Here is a 17,881-nt window from a genome sequence, read left to right as displayed (position 1 = left end):
CTCCCCAGACATTAGGAGAGTACAGACAAATTGCATGTTGTAATGTGTTATATAAATGCATTACAAAGGTGATGACTATGAGAATGAGAGGATTCATGAATGAGGTGGTGTCGTTCAACAATCTGCATTTATTTCCGGAAAGAACCATTCAAGATAACATACTTCTGTCACATGAACTGGTACACAACTATCATCGAAATGCTTATCCTGCAAGATGTGCCGCGAAAATAGATCTTAAAAAAGCCTATGACTCAGTGAGATGGGAGGCAGTGGAATTTTCTCTAAGAAGAATTGGGGTACCGGAGAGATTCATTGGGTGGATTTCATAATGCATAAGTACCCCAACCATGTCTATAATGGTTAATGGTACGCGTTATGGGTACTTCAAAAGTAACAGAGGGATTAGACAGGGATCCCATATCACCTTATCTGTTTGTGTTGGTGATGGAGTTATTTTCAGATTTGATGAAGCAATCTGTAATGGAGGGAAAATATACATTACATTATAAATGCAATGATCCTATTATTACTCATCTGTCATTTGCAGATGACCTGATGGCATTTATGCATGGAGATGTACAGACAACACAGAGTCTCAACTCGAACCTAAGGAGTTTCAAGAAGTGTTCAGGATTGGAAGTTAACATACAGAAGAGCCAGCTTTTCTTTGCTGGAATGGAAGATGAGCTATGTGCAAGATTCAAAGACATAATACAATTCTCAAGAGGCGAGCTACCTGTTAAATACTTGGGGCTACCTTTGATAACTACAAGGCTATCCTATGCAAATTGCTTGCCTCTGGTGGATAAGGTGGAGAGAAGAATACATAGCTGGAAAGGAAAATGCTTATCATATGCAGGAAAGTTGCAGTTCATCAAGGCTATACTCAATAACTTGAGTATATATTGGATTTCGTCATTTGTGCTTCCAAAGAGCATAATTGAAGAGGTGCAAAGGTAGTTCAGAAACTTCTTATGGACTGGGCTAGATTGTACTACATCTCATGCTCTTATAGGGTGGAATTCAGTGTGCTATCCGTATGAAAAAGGAGGGTTGGCTATAAGAGACATCGAAACAATGAACAAGGCTGCGAATCTTAGGCATGGGGGATAGAATATCGTTAGTAAGAAGAAGACTTTATGGGTTCAGTTGGTGACAAAGCATATTCTCAAGAGTAAAGATTTCTGGCAAATGAAAATTCCGAATGATTGCTCGTATAGTTGGAGACAGATAATGAATGGAAGAAAGAATGCAGAATATTTGGTGAGGAAGGAAATGGGTGATGGCAGAAGCATTAAACTCTGGACAGACCCTTGGCATCCAGCAGGGGTGCTTAAAGCTCTCTACACACAAGCATTTGCGTACAATTCAACAGCGAACCCAAAAGCTAAGGTATCGAATATGATCACAGATGGGGAGTGGCAGGTACCTCAAGCTTTGCGAGTGCACATGCCTGACATTATTCAAGAAATGGAGGAGACGGTGAGCATACATGGTGGAGACGATAGAGTTGTATGGACTGCTACAATAGAGGGAAAGTTCAGACTTAAAGAAACTTATCATAGCATAAGGGATAAAGAACTAAAGGTAAGTTGGAGCCACTTGGTTTGGTTTGCAAAAAAGATCCCGAGACATTCGTTCATCACGTGGTTGCTACTGAGAGATGGGTTGAAGACTCTAGTGAAACTAAAGAAACAGAGAGTGGTGGAGTCAACAATCTGTGCTATGTGTTGGCATGGAGAAGAAGATGAAAGACACCTATTTTTTGAGTGTGTGTTTACGTAGTACACATGGATTGAAGTTTTAAAGAAAGCTGGGTACACAAGAGAAAGAGCTGAGACATGGGAGGCGGAGATGGACTGGATAATCGATACAACTCGAGGTAATGGTTTCAAACAGGATACACTCAAGATCACCACTAACGCATTCTTCTATAGCATCTGGCAAGAAAGAAACGCGAGAGTGTTCGAGAATAAACACAGGCTTGCTCAACAGGTGGTTAATCAAATTATTGCAGATTCAAAACTTAAACTAAATTCAGTAACAAGAAAGATAGATATGGGTCCGGAGAGAGAGATATATATGAAAGTGTGGAATTTGAATGTGGAGCCAGTTAGCGCGAAAAGAATGCACTGCAAATGGGAAAGGGAAGGACCGGATATCTGTATTCTCAACTCAGACGGTACTTTACAGGGAAATAAGGGAGGATGGGCATCAGTTATAAGAAGTTATGATGGGGAAGTGTTGGTGGCAGCGAAAGGGAAGTCAAGATACAAAAGCATCGCGCTGATTGAACTTCAGGGACTGTGGCAAGGACTGAAACTTGCGCATCAGAATAGAATCACAAGAATCGAAGCACAAATAGACTCAACTAATGTGGTGACATTTATCAGGAAACGGAACAAGCATCCATGGAAAGCAAGATACATGATGGAGGATATTTGTAATATGATAGGAAAATTTGAATATTTGAATATTAGGCATGTATACAGAGAGTGTAATAGGCTAGTAGATGAAATAGCTAGTAATGAGCCTAATGTAGGATTTATTGAAGTCATACCCAGCTCCTTCTCAGAAGATATTAAAAAAATTGTATTTGAGGATCATAGTGGGAAAGACTATGTCAGAATGTAAGGAAGCTATTTTTATTTATGAAAAGGGGTAGGGGACCTCTAAAAAACCCTCACTCGCTAAAAAAAAAAAGTGCATTCCATCAAATGTTTTGCATACATTCAATAAATAAAGTGTTTTGCTTTCATTCTAATGTAAACCCCCACGTAGATATATTTAGTCACGTGTTTTGTATTCTATCGGTGTATAAAGTGGGGTTATAGGGTTTGGAAGTTGTTCATCTTAGATCTAACTTATATGATCTAGGCTAGGGTCTAGGGTTTAGAGGCTTAGTCCTTGTCTTACAAAGGGTTTAGTCATTGATCCATGAAGCCTTGGAGTGGTTCTTGTGCTTTTGAGTTTTTGGTCTCTTGAGTTTACTTTTATCGTTGACTATGGCTTTGATCGTTGGCCGTTGACTTTTTAACAGTTTTACTTTTTGGCACTTTTTCCTAGTTACTCTATGATGTCCCTTTTAGGGTCCATTTGTCTCTATAACACGCCTTTTGAGGTATTCGTTCCAGAATAGGGCTGTATAAGGAAAAAGCGATAAGAACATGAGTTTTCTACAATCAATCAATCTATCCGGTGTTTTGCATTCATTATAGAGCAAGCTCACACGTAGGTGCATTCAATCTTGTGTTTTGCATTCTTTCTAATGCAAGCTCGCTTGTAGGTACGTTCATTCAATCAATCAAGTGTTTTTCATTCATTATAATGCATGCTCACATATAAGTGTATTCCATCAAGTGTTTTGCATACATTCAGTCAATCAAGTGTTTTGCATTCATTCTAATGTAAACTCTAACGTAGATGCGTTTAGTCAAGTGTTTTGCATTCTGTCGGTGTATAAGTGGGGTTATAAGGTTTGAAGTTGTTCATCTTAGATCTAACTTATGTAATCTAGGCTAGGGTTTAGAGGCTTAGTCATTGTCTTACAAAGGGTTTAGTCATTGAACCATAAAGCCTTGTAGTGGTTCATGTGCTTTTGAGTTTTTGGGCTCTTGAGTTCACTTTTATCGTTGACTATGGCTTTGATCGTTGACTTTTGACAGTTTTACTTTTTTGAACTTTTTCCCAGTTATTCCATGATGTACTTTTTAGGGTCATTTTGTCTCTATAACACGCCTTTTGATGTATTAGTTCCAGAATAGAGTTGTATCTGGAAAAAGCGATAAAAACATGAGTTTTGTACAATCAATCAATCAATCCGGTAATTTGCATTCATTATATTGCAAGCTCACACGTAGGTGCATTCAATCTTGTGTTTTGCATTCTTTCTAACGCAAGCTCACATGTAGGTACGTTCATTCAATCAATCAAGTGTTTTTCATTCATTGTAATGCCAGCTCACACGTAAGTGTATTTCATTAAGTGTTTCGCATACATTCAATCAATCAAGTGTTTTGCATTCATTCTAATGCAAACTCACACGTATATGCATTTAGTCAAGTATTTTGCATTCTGTTGGTGTATAAAGTGAGGTTATATAGGGTTTGGAAGTTGTTCATCTTAGATCTAAATTATATGATCAAAGGCTAGGGTTTAGGGTTTAGAGGCTTAGTCCTTGTCTTACAAAGGGTTTAGAGACTTAGTCCTTCGTCATTGATATTTGAAGCCTTGGAGTGTTTCCTGTGCTTTCGAGTGTTTGGGCCCTTGAGTTCACTTTTATCGTTGACTATAGCTTTGATCATTAACCATTGATTTTTGACAGTTTGACTTTTTGGCACTTTTTCCCAGTTATTCCGTGATGTCCCTTTTAGGGTCCTTTCGACACCTTTTGGCTCTATAACAAGCCTTTTGATGTATTAGTTCCAGAATAAGGATGTATCCGAAACATGAGTTCTATAAAATCAATCAATCAATCCGGTGTTTTCCATTCATTATAGTGCAAGCTTACACGTAGGTGCATTCAATCTTGTGTTTTGCATTCTTTCTAACGCAAGCTCGCTTGTAGGCACGTTCATTCAATCATTCAAGTGTTTTTCATTCATTCTAATGCAAGCTCACATGTAAGTGTATTCCATCAAATGTTTCGCATACATTCAATTAATCAAGTATTTTGCATTCATTCTAATGCAAATCCCCGCGTAGATGCATTTATTCAAGTGTTTTGTATTCTGTCAGTGTATAAAGTGGGGTTATATGGTTTGAAAGTTGTTCATCTTAGATCTAACTTATATGATCTAGGCCAGGGTTTAGAGTTTAGAGGCTTAGTCCTTGTCTTAGAAAGGGTTTAGTCATTAATCCTTGGAGCCTGGGAGTGTTTCCTGTGCTTTTGAGTTTTTGGGCCCTTTTGTTCACATTTATCGTTTTCTATTTCTTTGATCTATAACCGTTGACTTTTGACAATTTGACTTTTTGGCACTTTTTCGCAGTTATTCCATGATGTCCCTTTTAGTTTCCTTTTGTCTCCTTTTGGCTCTATGACACGCCTTTTGATCTATTAGTTCCAGAATAAAGTTGTATCCGAAACAGCGATAAGAACATGAGTTTTCTACAATCAATCTATCAATCTGGTGTTTTGCATTCGTTATAGTGCAAGCACACACGTAGGTGCATTCAATCTTGTGTTTTGCATTCTTTCTAAAGCAAGCTCGCTTGTAGGTACGTTCATTCAATCAATCAAGTGTTTTTCATTCATTATAATGCAAGCTCAAATACTAGTTCTTCGAAGTAAAGCCGCTCAAATAAATTGGCCATAGAAACAGTCAAAGAACATATGCTCTTCATCTTCTACCTCTCGCTAACAAAAAATGCAGATGTCATCTTGTACCGTCCCCCATTCTCTGAGTTTTTTTAGAGTCTTTAAAGCTCTCTGTAGAGCCATCCAGCTGATGAATGAGTGTCTCGGTATTCGATTCGAGTACCATACGAGCTTCCTCCATTTAGTTTTTCTTTTCGAATTTTCTGACGTGATGATAGGTGTCCTTCATATTATACTTCCCCTGCATCGATACAAACCAAATTATTTTATCCTCTCCTCCTGTTATATCCACAACCTCCTCCATTTGCATCACTATATCAAACAAGTGAACTTTAATGTTCTGCGGTATCATCCACTCTCCATTCTCTATAACTTGCGACACTTTCGAATTAAGATTACAATTCGAGTTATAAAGCAACGCCTGTGTAAAAAACTTCCTGAGTATCCCTGCTGGGTGCCAAGGATCGAGCCATAATCTAGTGTTTTGCCCATCCCCAATTTGGTGCATCACAATGTTCTTTCCTTCTTTCCTGTTGTTTAGTATTCCCCTCCAACTCCATGAACAAAGGTACAGACATATGACAGAAATCCTTCCTCTTTATAAGATTTTTCTGTACCCATTGCACCCATAGTGTTTTCTTGTTGCTCACCACATTCCACAGATGCCTTAAGTTCGTTGCTTCGTTAATTGATGCTATATCATTATAGTGCAAGCTCACACGTAGGTGCATTCAATCTTTTGTTTTGCATTCTTTCTAACGCAAGCTCGTTTGTAGGTACGTTCATTCAATCATCCAAATGTTTTTCATTATTTCTAATGCAGGCTCACACGTAAGTGTATTGCATCTAGTGTTTCGCATACATTCAATCAATCAAAGGTTTTGCATTTATTCTAATGCAAACTCCCACGTAGATGCATTTAGTCAAGTGTTTTGTATTCTGTCGGTGTATAAAGTGAGGTTATATGGGTTGGAAGTTGTTCATCTTAGATCTAACTTATCTTAGGCTAGGGTTTAGTCATTGATCCTTGAAGCCTTGGAGTGTTTCCTGTGCTTTTGAGTTTTTGGGCCCTTAAGTTCACTTTTATCGTTGTCTATTTCTTTGATCGTAGATCGTTAACTTTTGATAGTTTGCGTTTTTGGCACTTTTTCCAAGGTATTCTATTTTTTTTTATGGGTAAGCGGGGTTTTTTAATTAAGAGGTCCCCTACCCCTTCCTCATAGAGGATAAAAAAAATTTGAATTATTACAATCTTAACTACTCTTTCCCACTAGCATCTTCAAACACTATTTTCTTTATATCTTCAGAAAATGAGCTAGGGGTGAGTTCAATGAAAGAAACAGATGGAATATTAGCTGCCAAACTATCAGCAAGCTTATTACACTCTCTAAACACATGAACAATAGAAAAAAAACTCAAAAATACTAGTTCTATTCTTGATGTCTTCTAGCATCTTCTTCACCCTCCATGGTTGATTATTCTTTTGCTTTAGAAAGATAATCACATTGGTTGAGTCTGTTTGTGCTCTAACTCTCTTTATATTATGCATTTGCTCCAATTCCAATCCTTTTTGTACCCCTTAGAGTTTGATGAAAGCTATGGCTGCATACTGCGATTTTCCCTGTGCTGCCGCAATTACCTTTCCTTGTTCATCTCTAATCACTGCTGCCCAACCTCCTTCCTGTCTTTGTAATGTACCATCGGTGTTTAAGTTCGCAATATCTGGTCCAGCTCGTTCCCATATGCACTTCTTAATCACTGCTTCAACTAGTTCCACAAATACATTCCATCTTTGCATGAAGTCATCCCTTTCCATCCCCATTGGCATCTTCATTCTCAGCGAACTCAGTTTAGTTTTACATCTTGCTTGATCTGATTCACTATCTGCTCTAGGAATTTTGTTTCATGCTTGAAGATTCGAAAATTTCTTTCCGCCAAATCCAAAAAAAGAACGTGTTCCATTATGTACCTTTTACGGTCATTTTGTCTCCTTTTGGCTCTATAACACGCCTTTTGATGTATTAGTTCCAGAATAGAGCTGTCTCCGGAAAAAGCGATAAGAACATGAGTTTTCTACAATCAATCAATCAATCCGGTGTTTTGCATTCATTATAGTGCAAACTTACAGGTAGGTGCATTCAATCTTGTGTTTTGCATTCTTTCTAACGCAAGCTCGCTTATACGTACGTTCATTCAATCATTCAAGTGTTTTTCATTCATTCTAATGCAAGCTCACACGTAAGTGTATTCCATCAAGTGTTTCGCATACATTCAATCAATCAAGTGTTTTGCATTCATTCTAATGCAAACCCCCACGTAGATGCATTTAGTCAAGTGTTTTGTATTCTGTCGGTGTACAAAGTGGGGTTATAGGGTTTCTAAGTTGTTCATCTTAGATCTTACTTATATGATCTAGGCTAGGGTTTAGGGTTTAGAGGCTTAGTCATAGTCTTACAAAGGGTTTAGTCATTGATCCTTGGAGTCTTGGAGTGTTTCTGGTGCTTCTGAGTTTTTGGGCCCTTGAGATCATTTTTATCGTTGTCTATTTCTTTGATCGTTGACTGTTGACTTTTGACAGTTTGACTTTTTGGCACTTTTCCCCAGTTATTACATGATGCCCTTTTTAGTTTCCTTTCGTCTCCTTTTGGCTCTATAACACGCCTTTTGATCTATTAGTTCCATAATAGGTTTATATCCAGAAAAAGTGATAAGAACTTGAGTTTTCTACAATCAATCAATCAATATGGAGTTTTGCATTCAGTATAATGCAAGCTCACACGTAGGTGCATTCCATCTTGTGTTTTGCATTCTTTATAACGCAATCTCACTTGTAGGTACGTTCATTCAATCATTCAAGTGTTTTTCATTCATTCTAATGCAAGCTCACACGTAAGTGTATTCTATCAAGTGTTACGTCATACATTCAATCAATCAAGTGTTTTGCATTTATTCTAATGCAAACCCCCACGTAGATGTATTTAGTCAAGTGTTTGGTATTCTGTCGGTGTATAAAGTGGGGTTATAGGGTTTGGAAGTTTTTCATCTTAGATCTAACTTATATGATCTAGGCTAGGGTTTAGGGTTTAGAGGCTTAGTCCTTGTCTTACAATGGGTTTAGTCTTTGATCCTTGAAGCCTTGGAGTGTTTCCTATGCTTTTGAGTTTTTGGGCCCTTGTGTTCACTTTTATCGTTGTCTATTTCTTTGATCGTTGACCGTTAACTTTTGACAGTTTGACTTTTTGGCACTTTTTCCCAGTTATTCCCTGATGTCCCTTTTAGGGTCATTTTGGCTCTACACGCCTTTTGATGTATTAGTTTCCGAATAGAGTTGTATCCGAAAAAAGTGATAAGAACATGAGTTTTCTACAATCAATCAATCAATCCGGTGTTTTGCATTCATTATATTGCAAGCTTACACGTAGGTGCATTCAATCTTGTGTTTTGCATTCTTTCTAACGCAAGCTCGCTTGTAGGTATATTCATTCAATCAATCAATCGCTTGTAGGTGCTTAAAGCAAAACCCGATAAAATTCAAGCAGTGCTCGGGTCTAGAAGTGAATGTAAACAAAAGTCAAGTGTTCTTTGACGGACTGGAACATACTCAATGCAATGAAATTCAGAATGCTTTACAATTCCCAGTGGGTGATTTGCCAGTGAAGTACTTAGGGCTACCTCTCATTACTACAAGTTTGAGATCTACAGATTGTCTGCCTTTGTATGCGAGGGTGGAGAAAAGAATACAAAGCTGGACGGGGAAATCACTGTCTTATGCAGGCAGGCTACAGCTTGTTAAAGGTTATGGATTGCATGAGCTTGTTAAAGTACTCAATAACCTAAGCATATATTGGATTGCATCTTTCATGCAGCCGATGAAGATCATTGAAGACATTAATAGGTTATGCAAGAACTTCCTCTAGAAAGGGCCAAACCTGCAAACAGCTCATGCCATAATCAGCTGGGATGATATGTGCTACCCCTATGAAGAGGGAGGACTGGGGATTCGAAACCTCAAATTTGCTAACAAGGCGGCAATACTCAAGCATGTATGGCAGATAGTAAGTGAAAAGAAGACCTTATGGGTGGAATGGGTGAAGAAGAATAACATCAGGAACAAGGAATCCTGGCACATGGAAATACCAGCTGATTGCTCCAATAGTTGGAGAAATATTTTCAAGCTAAGAACTGAAGCAGTCAACTTCACTCTATATCAGATTGGAGATGGGGAAAGAACAAGTGGCACGAACCATGGCATCCAACAGGAGTATTGAAAGTTAAGTTCCCTCAAGCACTTAGATATGATTCCACTTGTAATATTACTGTAGCAGTTGCGTGTCTTATTGAGAATGGGAGGTGGGCAGTACCACAGCATATAAGACATCACATCAGCGAGATAGCACAACAAATGGAGGAGGAAGTAATGATAGAAGGTGGAGAGGATGAGGTAGTATGAGCTGTTGCACAGAGTGGAGAGTACTCACTGAAGGAAACATACGAAGTTATGAGAAGCATCAGGCAACCAACAACATGGAGTGGTTTAGTGTGGTTTGCAAATAAAATACCTCGGCATTCGTTTATAAAATTTTGGATGTTTTTAATGATGGCCTGAAAAACGCGAGATAAGATGAAGTAATGGGGGGTGATAAACTCTGATGTTTGAGTGCTCTGCTGGAGAGAGATCGAGACGGTAACTCATCTTTTTTCGAGTGTTCTTATTCTCTGAATATATGGGTGTCGCTAATGAGTTTGGCTGGATATGTAAGATAGAGAAACACAAGCTGGCAAATTGAATTACAATGGATATTATAAAAAACCAGCGGGAAAAGAATAAGACAAGATGCATTGAAGCTGACCATGAACGCGTTTTTGAATTGGATTTTGCGGGAAAGGAATAGCAGGATATTCAAACATGAGACAAGCTTCCTGGACCAGATGATCAACACAATCAGAACAGATGTGAAAACAAAGTTAAGATCGATCAGGAGCAAGCTGAATGAAAGGCTGGAGAGAGATGGATTTCATAGAGAGATGGAATCTTTTAGTGGAACCAGTTCAAGTAAATAGGATGAAGACAAAGTGGGAAAGAGCGGGATTGGGTATTATGAATTTAAATACTGATGGGACGCTACAGGGGATAGAAGGAGGTTGGGCAGCTGTTCTTAGAGATGAGCAAGGAACGGTCATGGCGGCAGCAAAAGGCAAGTCAAAATTTGATAAAATAGCATACATCGAACTTGAAGGGTTAGAACTCGCTTAGAGGCACAACATAAGGAAAGTGAAAGCACATGGGTTTAGTCATTGATCCTTGAAGCCTTAGAGTGTTATCTGTGCTTTTGAGTTTTTGGGCCCTTGAGTTCACTTTTATCATTGACTATGTCTTTGATCGTTGATTGTTGACTTTTGAAAGTTTGACTTTTTGGCACTTTTTCCCAGTTATTCCATGATGTCCATTTTAGGGTCATTTTGTCTCTATAACACGCATTTTGAAGTATTTCTTCCAGAATAAGGCTGTATCCGGAAAAAGCGATAAGAATATGAGTTTTCTACAATCAATCAATCAATCCGGTGTTTTGCATTCATTATAGTGTAAGCTCACACGTAGGTTCATTCAATCTTGTGTTCTGCATTCTTTCTAACGTAAGCTCGCTTGTAGGTACATTCATTCAATCAATCAAGTGTTTTTCATTCATTATTATGCAAGCTCTCACGTAAGTGTATTCCATCAAGTGTTTCGCATATATTCAATCAATCAAGTGTTTTGCATTCATTCTAATGCAAACTCCAACGTAGATGCGTTTAGTCAAGTGTTTTGCATTCTGTCGGTTTATAAAGTGGGGTTATAAGGGTTGGAAGTTGTTCATGTTACATCTAACTTATATGATCTAGGCTAGGGTTTAGGGTTTAGAGGATTAGTCATTGATCGTTGAAGCCCTGGAGTGTTTCCTGTACTTTAGAGATTTTGGGCCCTTGAGTTCACTTTTATCGTTGACTATGGCTTTGATCGTTGACCATTGACTTTTGACAGTTTGACTTTTTGGCACTTTTTCCGAGTTATTCTCTGATGTCCCTTTCAGGGTCCTTTTGTCTCCTTTTGGCCCTATAACACTCCTTTTGATGTATTTTTTCTAGAATAGGGCTAGATTCAGAAAAACCGATAAAAACATGAGTTTTCTACAATCAATCAATCAATCTTGTGTTTCGCATTCATTATAGTGCAGGCTCACACATAGGAGCATTCAATCTTGTGTTTTGCATTCTTTCTAATGCTAGCTCGCTTGTAGGACGTTCATTCAACCAGTCAAGTGTTTTTCATTCATTCTAATGCAAGCTCACACGTAAGTGTATTCCATCAAGTGTTTCGCATACATTCAATAAATCAAGTGTCTTGCATTCATTCTATTGCAAACTCACTCGTAGATGCATTTTGTCAAGTGTTTTGCATTTTGTCTGTGTATATAGTGGGGTTATTAGGTTTTGAAGTTTTTTCTCTTAGATCTAACTTATATGATCTAGGCTAGGGTTTAGGGTTTAGAGGCTTAGTCCTTGTCTACCAAAAGGTTTAGTCATTGATCATTGAAGCTTCTGAGTGTTTCTTGTGCTATTTAGTTTTTGGGCCCTTGAGTTCACTTTTATCGTTGACTATGGCTTTGATCGTTGACCGTTGACTTTTGACAGTTTGACTTTTTGGCACTTTTTCCTAGTTTTTTTTTTTGATGTCCCTTTTAGGGTCCTTTTGTCTCCTTTTGATTCTATAACACGCCTTTTGGAGTATTAGTTCCAGAATAGAGCTGTAACTGTAAAAAGCGATAAGAACATGACTTTTCTACAATCAATCAATCAATCCGGTGTTTTGCATTCATTATAGTGCAAGCTCACACGTAGGTGCATTCAATCTTTTGTTTTGCATTCTTTTTAACGCAAGCTCGCTTGTAGGTACGTTCATTCAATCATTCAAGTGTTTTTCATTCATTCTAATGCAAGCTCACACGTAAGTGTATTCCATCAAGTGTTTCGCATAAATTCAATCAATCAAGTGTCTTTCATTCATTATAATGCAAACTCCTACGTAGATGCATTTAGTCAAGTGTTTTTCATTCTGTCGGTGTATATAGTGGGGTTATTGGGTTTGGAAGTTTTTCCTCTTAGATCTAAGTTATATGATCAAGGCTAGGGTTTATGGTTTAGAGGCTTAGTCCTTGTCTTGTAAAGGGTTTAGTCATTGATCCTTGAAGCCTTATAGTGTTTCCTATGCTCTTGAGTTTTTGGGCCCTTGAGTTTACTTTTATTGTTGACTATGGCTTTAATCGTTAACCGTTGATTTTTTACAGTTTGACTTTTTTGCACTTTTTCAAAGTTTTTCTGTGATGTCCCTTTCAAGGTCCATTTGACTCTATAACATGCCTTTTGATGTATTAGTTCCATAATAGAGTTGTATTCGGAAAAAGCGATAAGAACATGAGTTTTTTACAATCAATCAATCAATCTGGTGTTTTGCATTCATTATAGTGCAAGCTCACACGTACGTGCATTCAATCTTTTGTTTTGGACTTGGAGTGTTTCCTGTGCTTTTGAGTTTTTGGGCCCTTGAGTTCACTTTTATCGTTGACTATTGCTTTGATCGTTGACCGTTGACTTTTGACAGTTTTACTATTTGGCACTTTTTCCGAGTTATTCCATGAAGTCCCTTTTAGGGTCCTTTTGTCTCCTTTTGGTTCTATAACACGCCTTTTGATGTATTAGTTCCAGAAAAGGGCTCTGTCCGGTTAAAGCGATAAGAACGTGAGTTTTCTACAATTAATCAATCAATCCGGTGTTTTGCATTCATTATAGTGCAAGCTCATACGTAGGTGCATTCAATCTTCTGCTTTGCATTCTTTCTAACGCAAGCTCGCTTGTAAGTACGTTCATTCAATCATTCAAGTGTTTTTCATTCATTCTAATGCAAGCTCACACGTAAGTGTATTCCATCAATTGTTTCACATACATTCAATCAATCAAGTGTTTTGCATTCATTCTAATACAAACACCTACATAGATGCATTTAGTCAAGTGTTTTGCATTCTGTCGGTGTATAAAGTGGGGTTATAGGGTTTAGAATTTGTTCATCTTAGATCTAACTTATATGATCTAGGCTAGGGTTTAAGGTTTAGAGGCTTAGTCCTTGTCTTACATATGGTTTAGTCATTGATCCATGAACCCTTGTAGTGTTTCATTTGCTTTTGAGTTTTTACGCCCTTGATTTCACTTTTATCATTGACTATGGCTTTGATCATTGACCGTTGAATTTTGACAGTTTGTATTTTTGGCACTTTTTCCCAGTTGTTCCATGACGTCCTTTTCTGGGTCCTTTTAGCTCTATAACACGCCTTTTGACGTATTAGTTCCAGAATAGGGTTTTATCTGGAAAAAGCGATAAGAACATGAGTTTTCTACAATCAATCAATCAATCCGATGTTTTACATTCATTATAGTGCAAACTCACACGTAGGTGCATTCAATCATTTGTTTTCCATTCGTTCTAACGCAAGCTCTCTTGTATGTATGTTCATTTAATGAATCAAGTGCTTTTCATTCATTATAATGCAAGCTCACATGTAAGTGTATTCCATCAAGTGTTACACATACATTCAATCAATCAAGTGTTTTGCATTCAGTATATTGCAAACTCCCACGTAGATACGTTTAGTCAAGTGTTTTGCATTTTGTCGGTGTATAAAGAGGGTTAAAGGGTTTGGAAGTTGTTCATCTTAGATCTAACTTATATGATCTAGGCTAGGATTTAGTGTTTAGAGGCTTAGTCCTTGTCTTACAAATGATTTAGTCATTGATCCTTGAAGCCTTGGAGTGTTTCCTGTGCTTTTGAGTTTTTTGGACCTTGAGTTCACTTTTATCGTTGACTATGGCTTTGATCGTTGACATTGACTTTTGATAGTTTGACTTTTTGGTTCTTTTTCCCAGTTGTTCCATGATGTCTCTCTTTTGTCTCCTTTTGGCTCTATAACACGCCTTTTGAGGTATTAGTTCCAGAATAGGGTTGTATCCGGAAAAAGCGATAAGAATATGAGTTTTCTACAATCGATCAATCCATCTGGTGTTTTTCATTCATTATAGTGCAAACTCACACGTAGGTGCATTCAATCTTGTGTTTTGCATTCGTTGAAATTCAAGCTTGGTTGTAGGTATGTTTATTCAATTAATCAAGTGTTTTTCATTCATTATAATGCATGCTTACACGTAAGTGTATTCCATCAAGTGTTTCCCATACATTCAATCAATCAAGTGTTTTGTATTTATTCTAATGCAAACTCCCAGGTAGATGCATTTATTCATGTGTTTTGCATTATGTCGGTGTATAAAGTGGGGTTATAGGGTTTGGAAGTTGTTCATCTTAGATCTAACTTGTATGATCTAGGCTAGGGTTTAGGGTTTAGAGGCTTAGTCTTTGTCTTACAAAGGGTTTAGTCAGTGATACTTGAAGCCTTAGACTGTTTCCTGTGCTATTGAGTTTTTGGGCCTTTGAGTTCACTTTTATCGTTGTCTATTTCTTTGATCGTTGACCGTTGACTATTGACAGTTTGACTTTTTGACACTTTTTCCCCGTTATTCCAAGATGTCACTTTTTTTTTTTTTTTTTTTTGGTTGGTAAGCGAGGTTTTAGAGAGGTCCCCTACCTTTTTTATTAGAAATAAAAAATTGTAAACAGCTTGTTACATTCTCACTCTCTCAAGTATTGCTTGGCCCTCGCATCATCATATATAATTCTTTTTACATCTTCTGCAAGCAAATTCAGTAATAATTATAAATAATTACATGATGGAATATTTGCTGCAATAGCATCAGCTAACTTATTAGACTCCCTGAATACGTGGAAAATGGTTATCTGTTCAAATTGGGCATCATTTGCAAAATAGCCCGAACCATCTTTTTGGCCTGCCATGGGTGTTGGCCCTCTCCTTTAAGAAGGCTATTATGGTCATTGAGTCGGTCTGTATTTGAAGTCGTCTTGTTCCTTTTGATAGCGCCATTTTCATCCCCTGCTCCACTACTTCCAACTCGATGAGGTCGATCGATGGCTTACTTACTCTACCATGGCTAGCCACTAATACATTCCCTTCTTGATCTCTAATCACTGCTGCCCAACCCCCTAGTTGACCTTGGAGTGTGCCATCTGTATTGAGGACATGAATTCCCAGTTCTGATTTCTGCCACCGCACAAATTTGTGCTTCCTTTGCTCTATTTCTACCTCCACATTCCACTTATCACTGAACCTCTCAATCTCTGGCCCATATTCCATTTTTATGTCTATTGCCTTCAGCTTTGCTCTCACATCTCCAATCAACAGTCGTGACATCTGTTGAACATTCACTGCCTTGTTTTCAAATATCCTATCATTCCTTGCTTTCCAAATCCAGTAATTGAATCCATTCCACATTAGCCTCATCACATCTTTCTCAGTTCCTTTCCCCTGCGACACAGCTTCAACCCATGATACTTCCTGTTGCCATGTATTTGCGATTCTTCTGCTGTACCCCATTTTATGCAGAGCTATTCCCCATAAGGACTGTGGTATAAAGCAATCATGAAAAAGATGCTCCTCCGTCTCAGTTTCTCTCCAGCAGAATATGCACGTATCTGAGTCTACGACCTTTTGTTGTTTCATTTTTTCCAGCGTTTTCAGTCCCCCACTTAGCGCCATCCAGCTGATGAAGGAATGCTTGGGGATTTTATTTGCATACCAAGCCAGCTTATTCCACTGAACTTCTTGCCTTACTCCTCTCATACTCTCATAAGTATCCTTCATGCTATACTCGCCATTTGTGGATGCAGACCATACTATATTATCCTCATCACCCATAATCTCCACTTCATTTTCTATTGCTTCTGTAATCTCACCAATTTGATTCCTTACATTACTCGAGAACTCCCATTTTCCATCTATTATGAAATTCGACACTGTAGCCAGCTTGTTGCAGCTCGAATCATATAACAGTCCCTGCGGAAACTTCTCTCTTAATATCCCAAATGGATGCCATGGTTCGTTCTAGAAGCTCGTTCCTCTACTATCTGGTGGAATACTATAGCTGCGGCTTCCTTTCTAACTCTGAGTATATTCCTCCAACTTGACGAACAATCATTTGGTGTTTTCAGCTGCCAAAAATCTCTCTCTCTGACTAGGTTCTTTTGTACCCACTGTACCCACAGGTTGTCTGCCTTAGTAATGAGCTTCCATAGTGGTTTCATGGTAGCAGCTTGATTAACTTTCTCTATACTTGAACTCCTAACCCACCTTCCTCATATGGGTTGCCGGATATCGCCCCATCCTATCAATGCATGAGATTGTTTCTGATCTGTCCCTCGTCCATAGAAAATTCCTAAAAATCTTATTGATGTCATCAACTATCTTTTGGGGTAGTGTGAATGCAGCCATCCAATACACACTAAGGTTATTCAACACGCCTTCAATGTTGTAGTCTTCCAAAGATATGAAAGTAATCTGCCCTTCCAGCTTTGAATACGCCCTGTGATCTTTGACATTAAAGGACAACAATCTGTGGACTTCAGCCTTGTAGTAATCAAAGGCAGCCCTAAGTACTTCACTGGCAGCTCTCCCTTAGGGAACAGAAGTGTTTGCTCCATGGCTGTACTTACACTATCATCAATTCCGACAAAGAATACATTACTTTTTTGAACATTCACTTCCAACCCTGAGACTCTGCTAAAAATTTGGAGGTTATCCTTTAGTTTAGTGGTTGTTCTATTATCTCCGTACATGAACACCATCAAATCATCTGCAAAGGATAAATGCGTAATAACTGGTTCTGCACACTTTGCATGTAGCTGATACTGGCCTTCTCTAACACTATGATGCATGATTTCCGTAAACAAATCCATAACCAGCACAAACAGATAAGGTGATATTGGGTCACCCTATCTAATCCCTCTTCTTCCTTTGAAGTAACCATACGACGACCCATTAATCATAACATAGTAAGAAGCTGTCTCCACACAAAGTTTCACCCATTTAATAAACCTTTCTGGCATCCCCACTCTTCTAATTGCAAATTAAACTGATTCCCATCTCACTGTATCATACGCCTTTCTTAAATCTACCTTTTCCGCACACCTTGGTGGATATTCATTCTTGTGATAATTATGCACAAACTCTTGAACAAAAGAATATTATCCTGAATACTTCTTCCACTAATAAATGCTGATTGGTTCATGTTTACTAAAAGATGTCACTTTTAGGGTCCTTTTGTCTCCTTTTGGCTCTATAACACGTCCTTTGATGTATTCATTCCAGAATAGGGCTATATCTGGAAAAAGCGATAAGAACATGAGTTTTCTAGAATCATTCAATCAATCTGGTGTTTTGCATTCATTATAGTGCAAACTCACACGTAGGTGCATTCAATCTTGTGTTTTGCATTCTTTCTAACGCAAGCTCGCTTGTAAGCACGTTCATTCAATCAATCAAGTGTTTTTCATTCATTAAAATGCAAGCTCACACATAAGTGTATTCCAGCAAGTGTTTCGCATACATTCAATCAATCAAGTATTTTGCA

At 38.1% G+C, this 17,881-nt stretch overlaps 1 protein-coding gene across 1 annotated transcript; it reads left to right on the top strand.

Moving 5' to 3' along the window:
- The first annotated feature begins 375 nt into the window (after positions 1-375).
- LOC147481811 (uncharacterized) lies at positions 376-2,634 on the top strand. Its single transcript, XM_086579075.1, has 3 exons — positions 376-956; positions 1,221-1,587; positions 1,786-2,634. The coding sequence occupies exons 1-3, from the start codon at positions 376-378 to the stop codon at positions 2,632-2,634; spliced, it is 1,797 nt and encodes a 598-aa protein (XP_086435201.1).
- The last annotated feature ends 15,247 nt before the right edge of the window (positions 2,635-17,881 follow it).

Source organism: Coptis chinensis, chromosome 8 (genome assembly GCF_015680905.1).
Source record: "Coptis chinensis isolate HL-2020 chromosome 8, ASM1568090v1, whole genome shotgun sequence".
Classification (NCBI taxonomy): domain Eukaryota; kingdom Viridiplantae; phylum Streptophyta; class Magnoliopsida; order Ranunculales; family Ranunculaceae; genus Coptis; species Coptis chinensis.
This window is presented reverse-complemented; position numbering and strand designations above follow the sequence as displayed.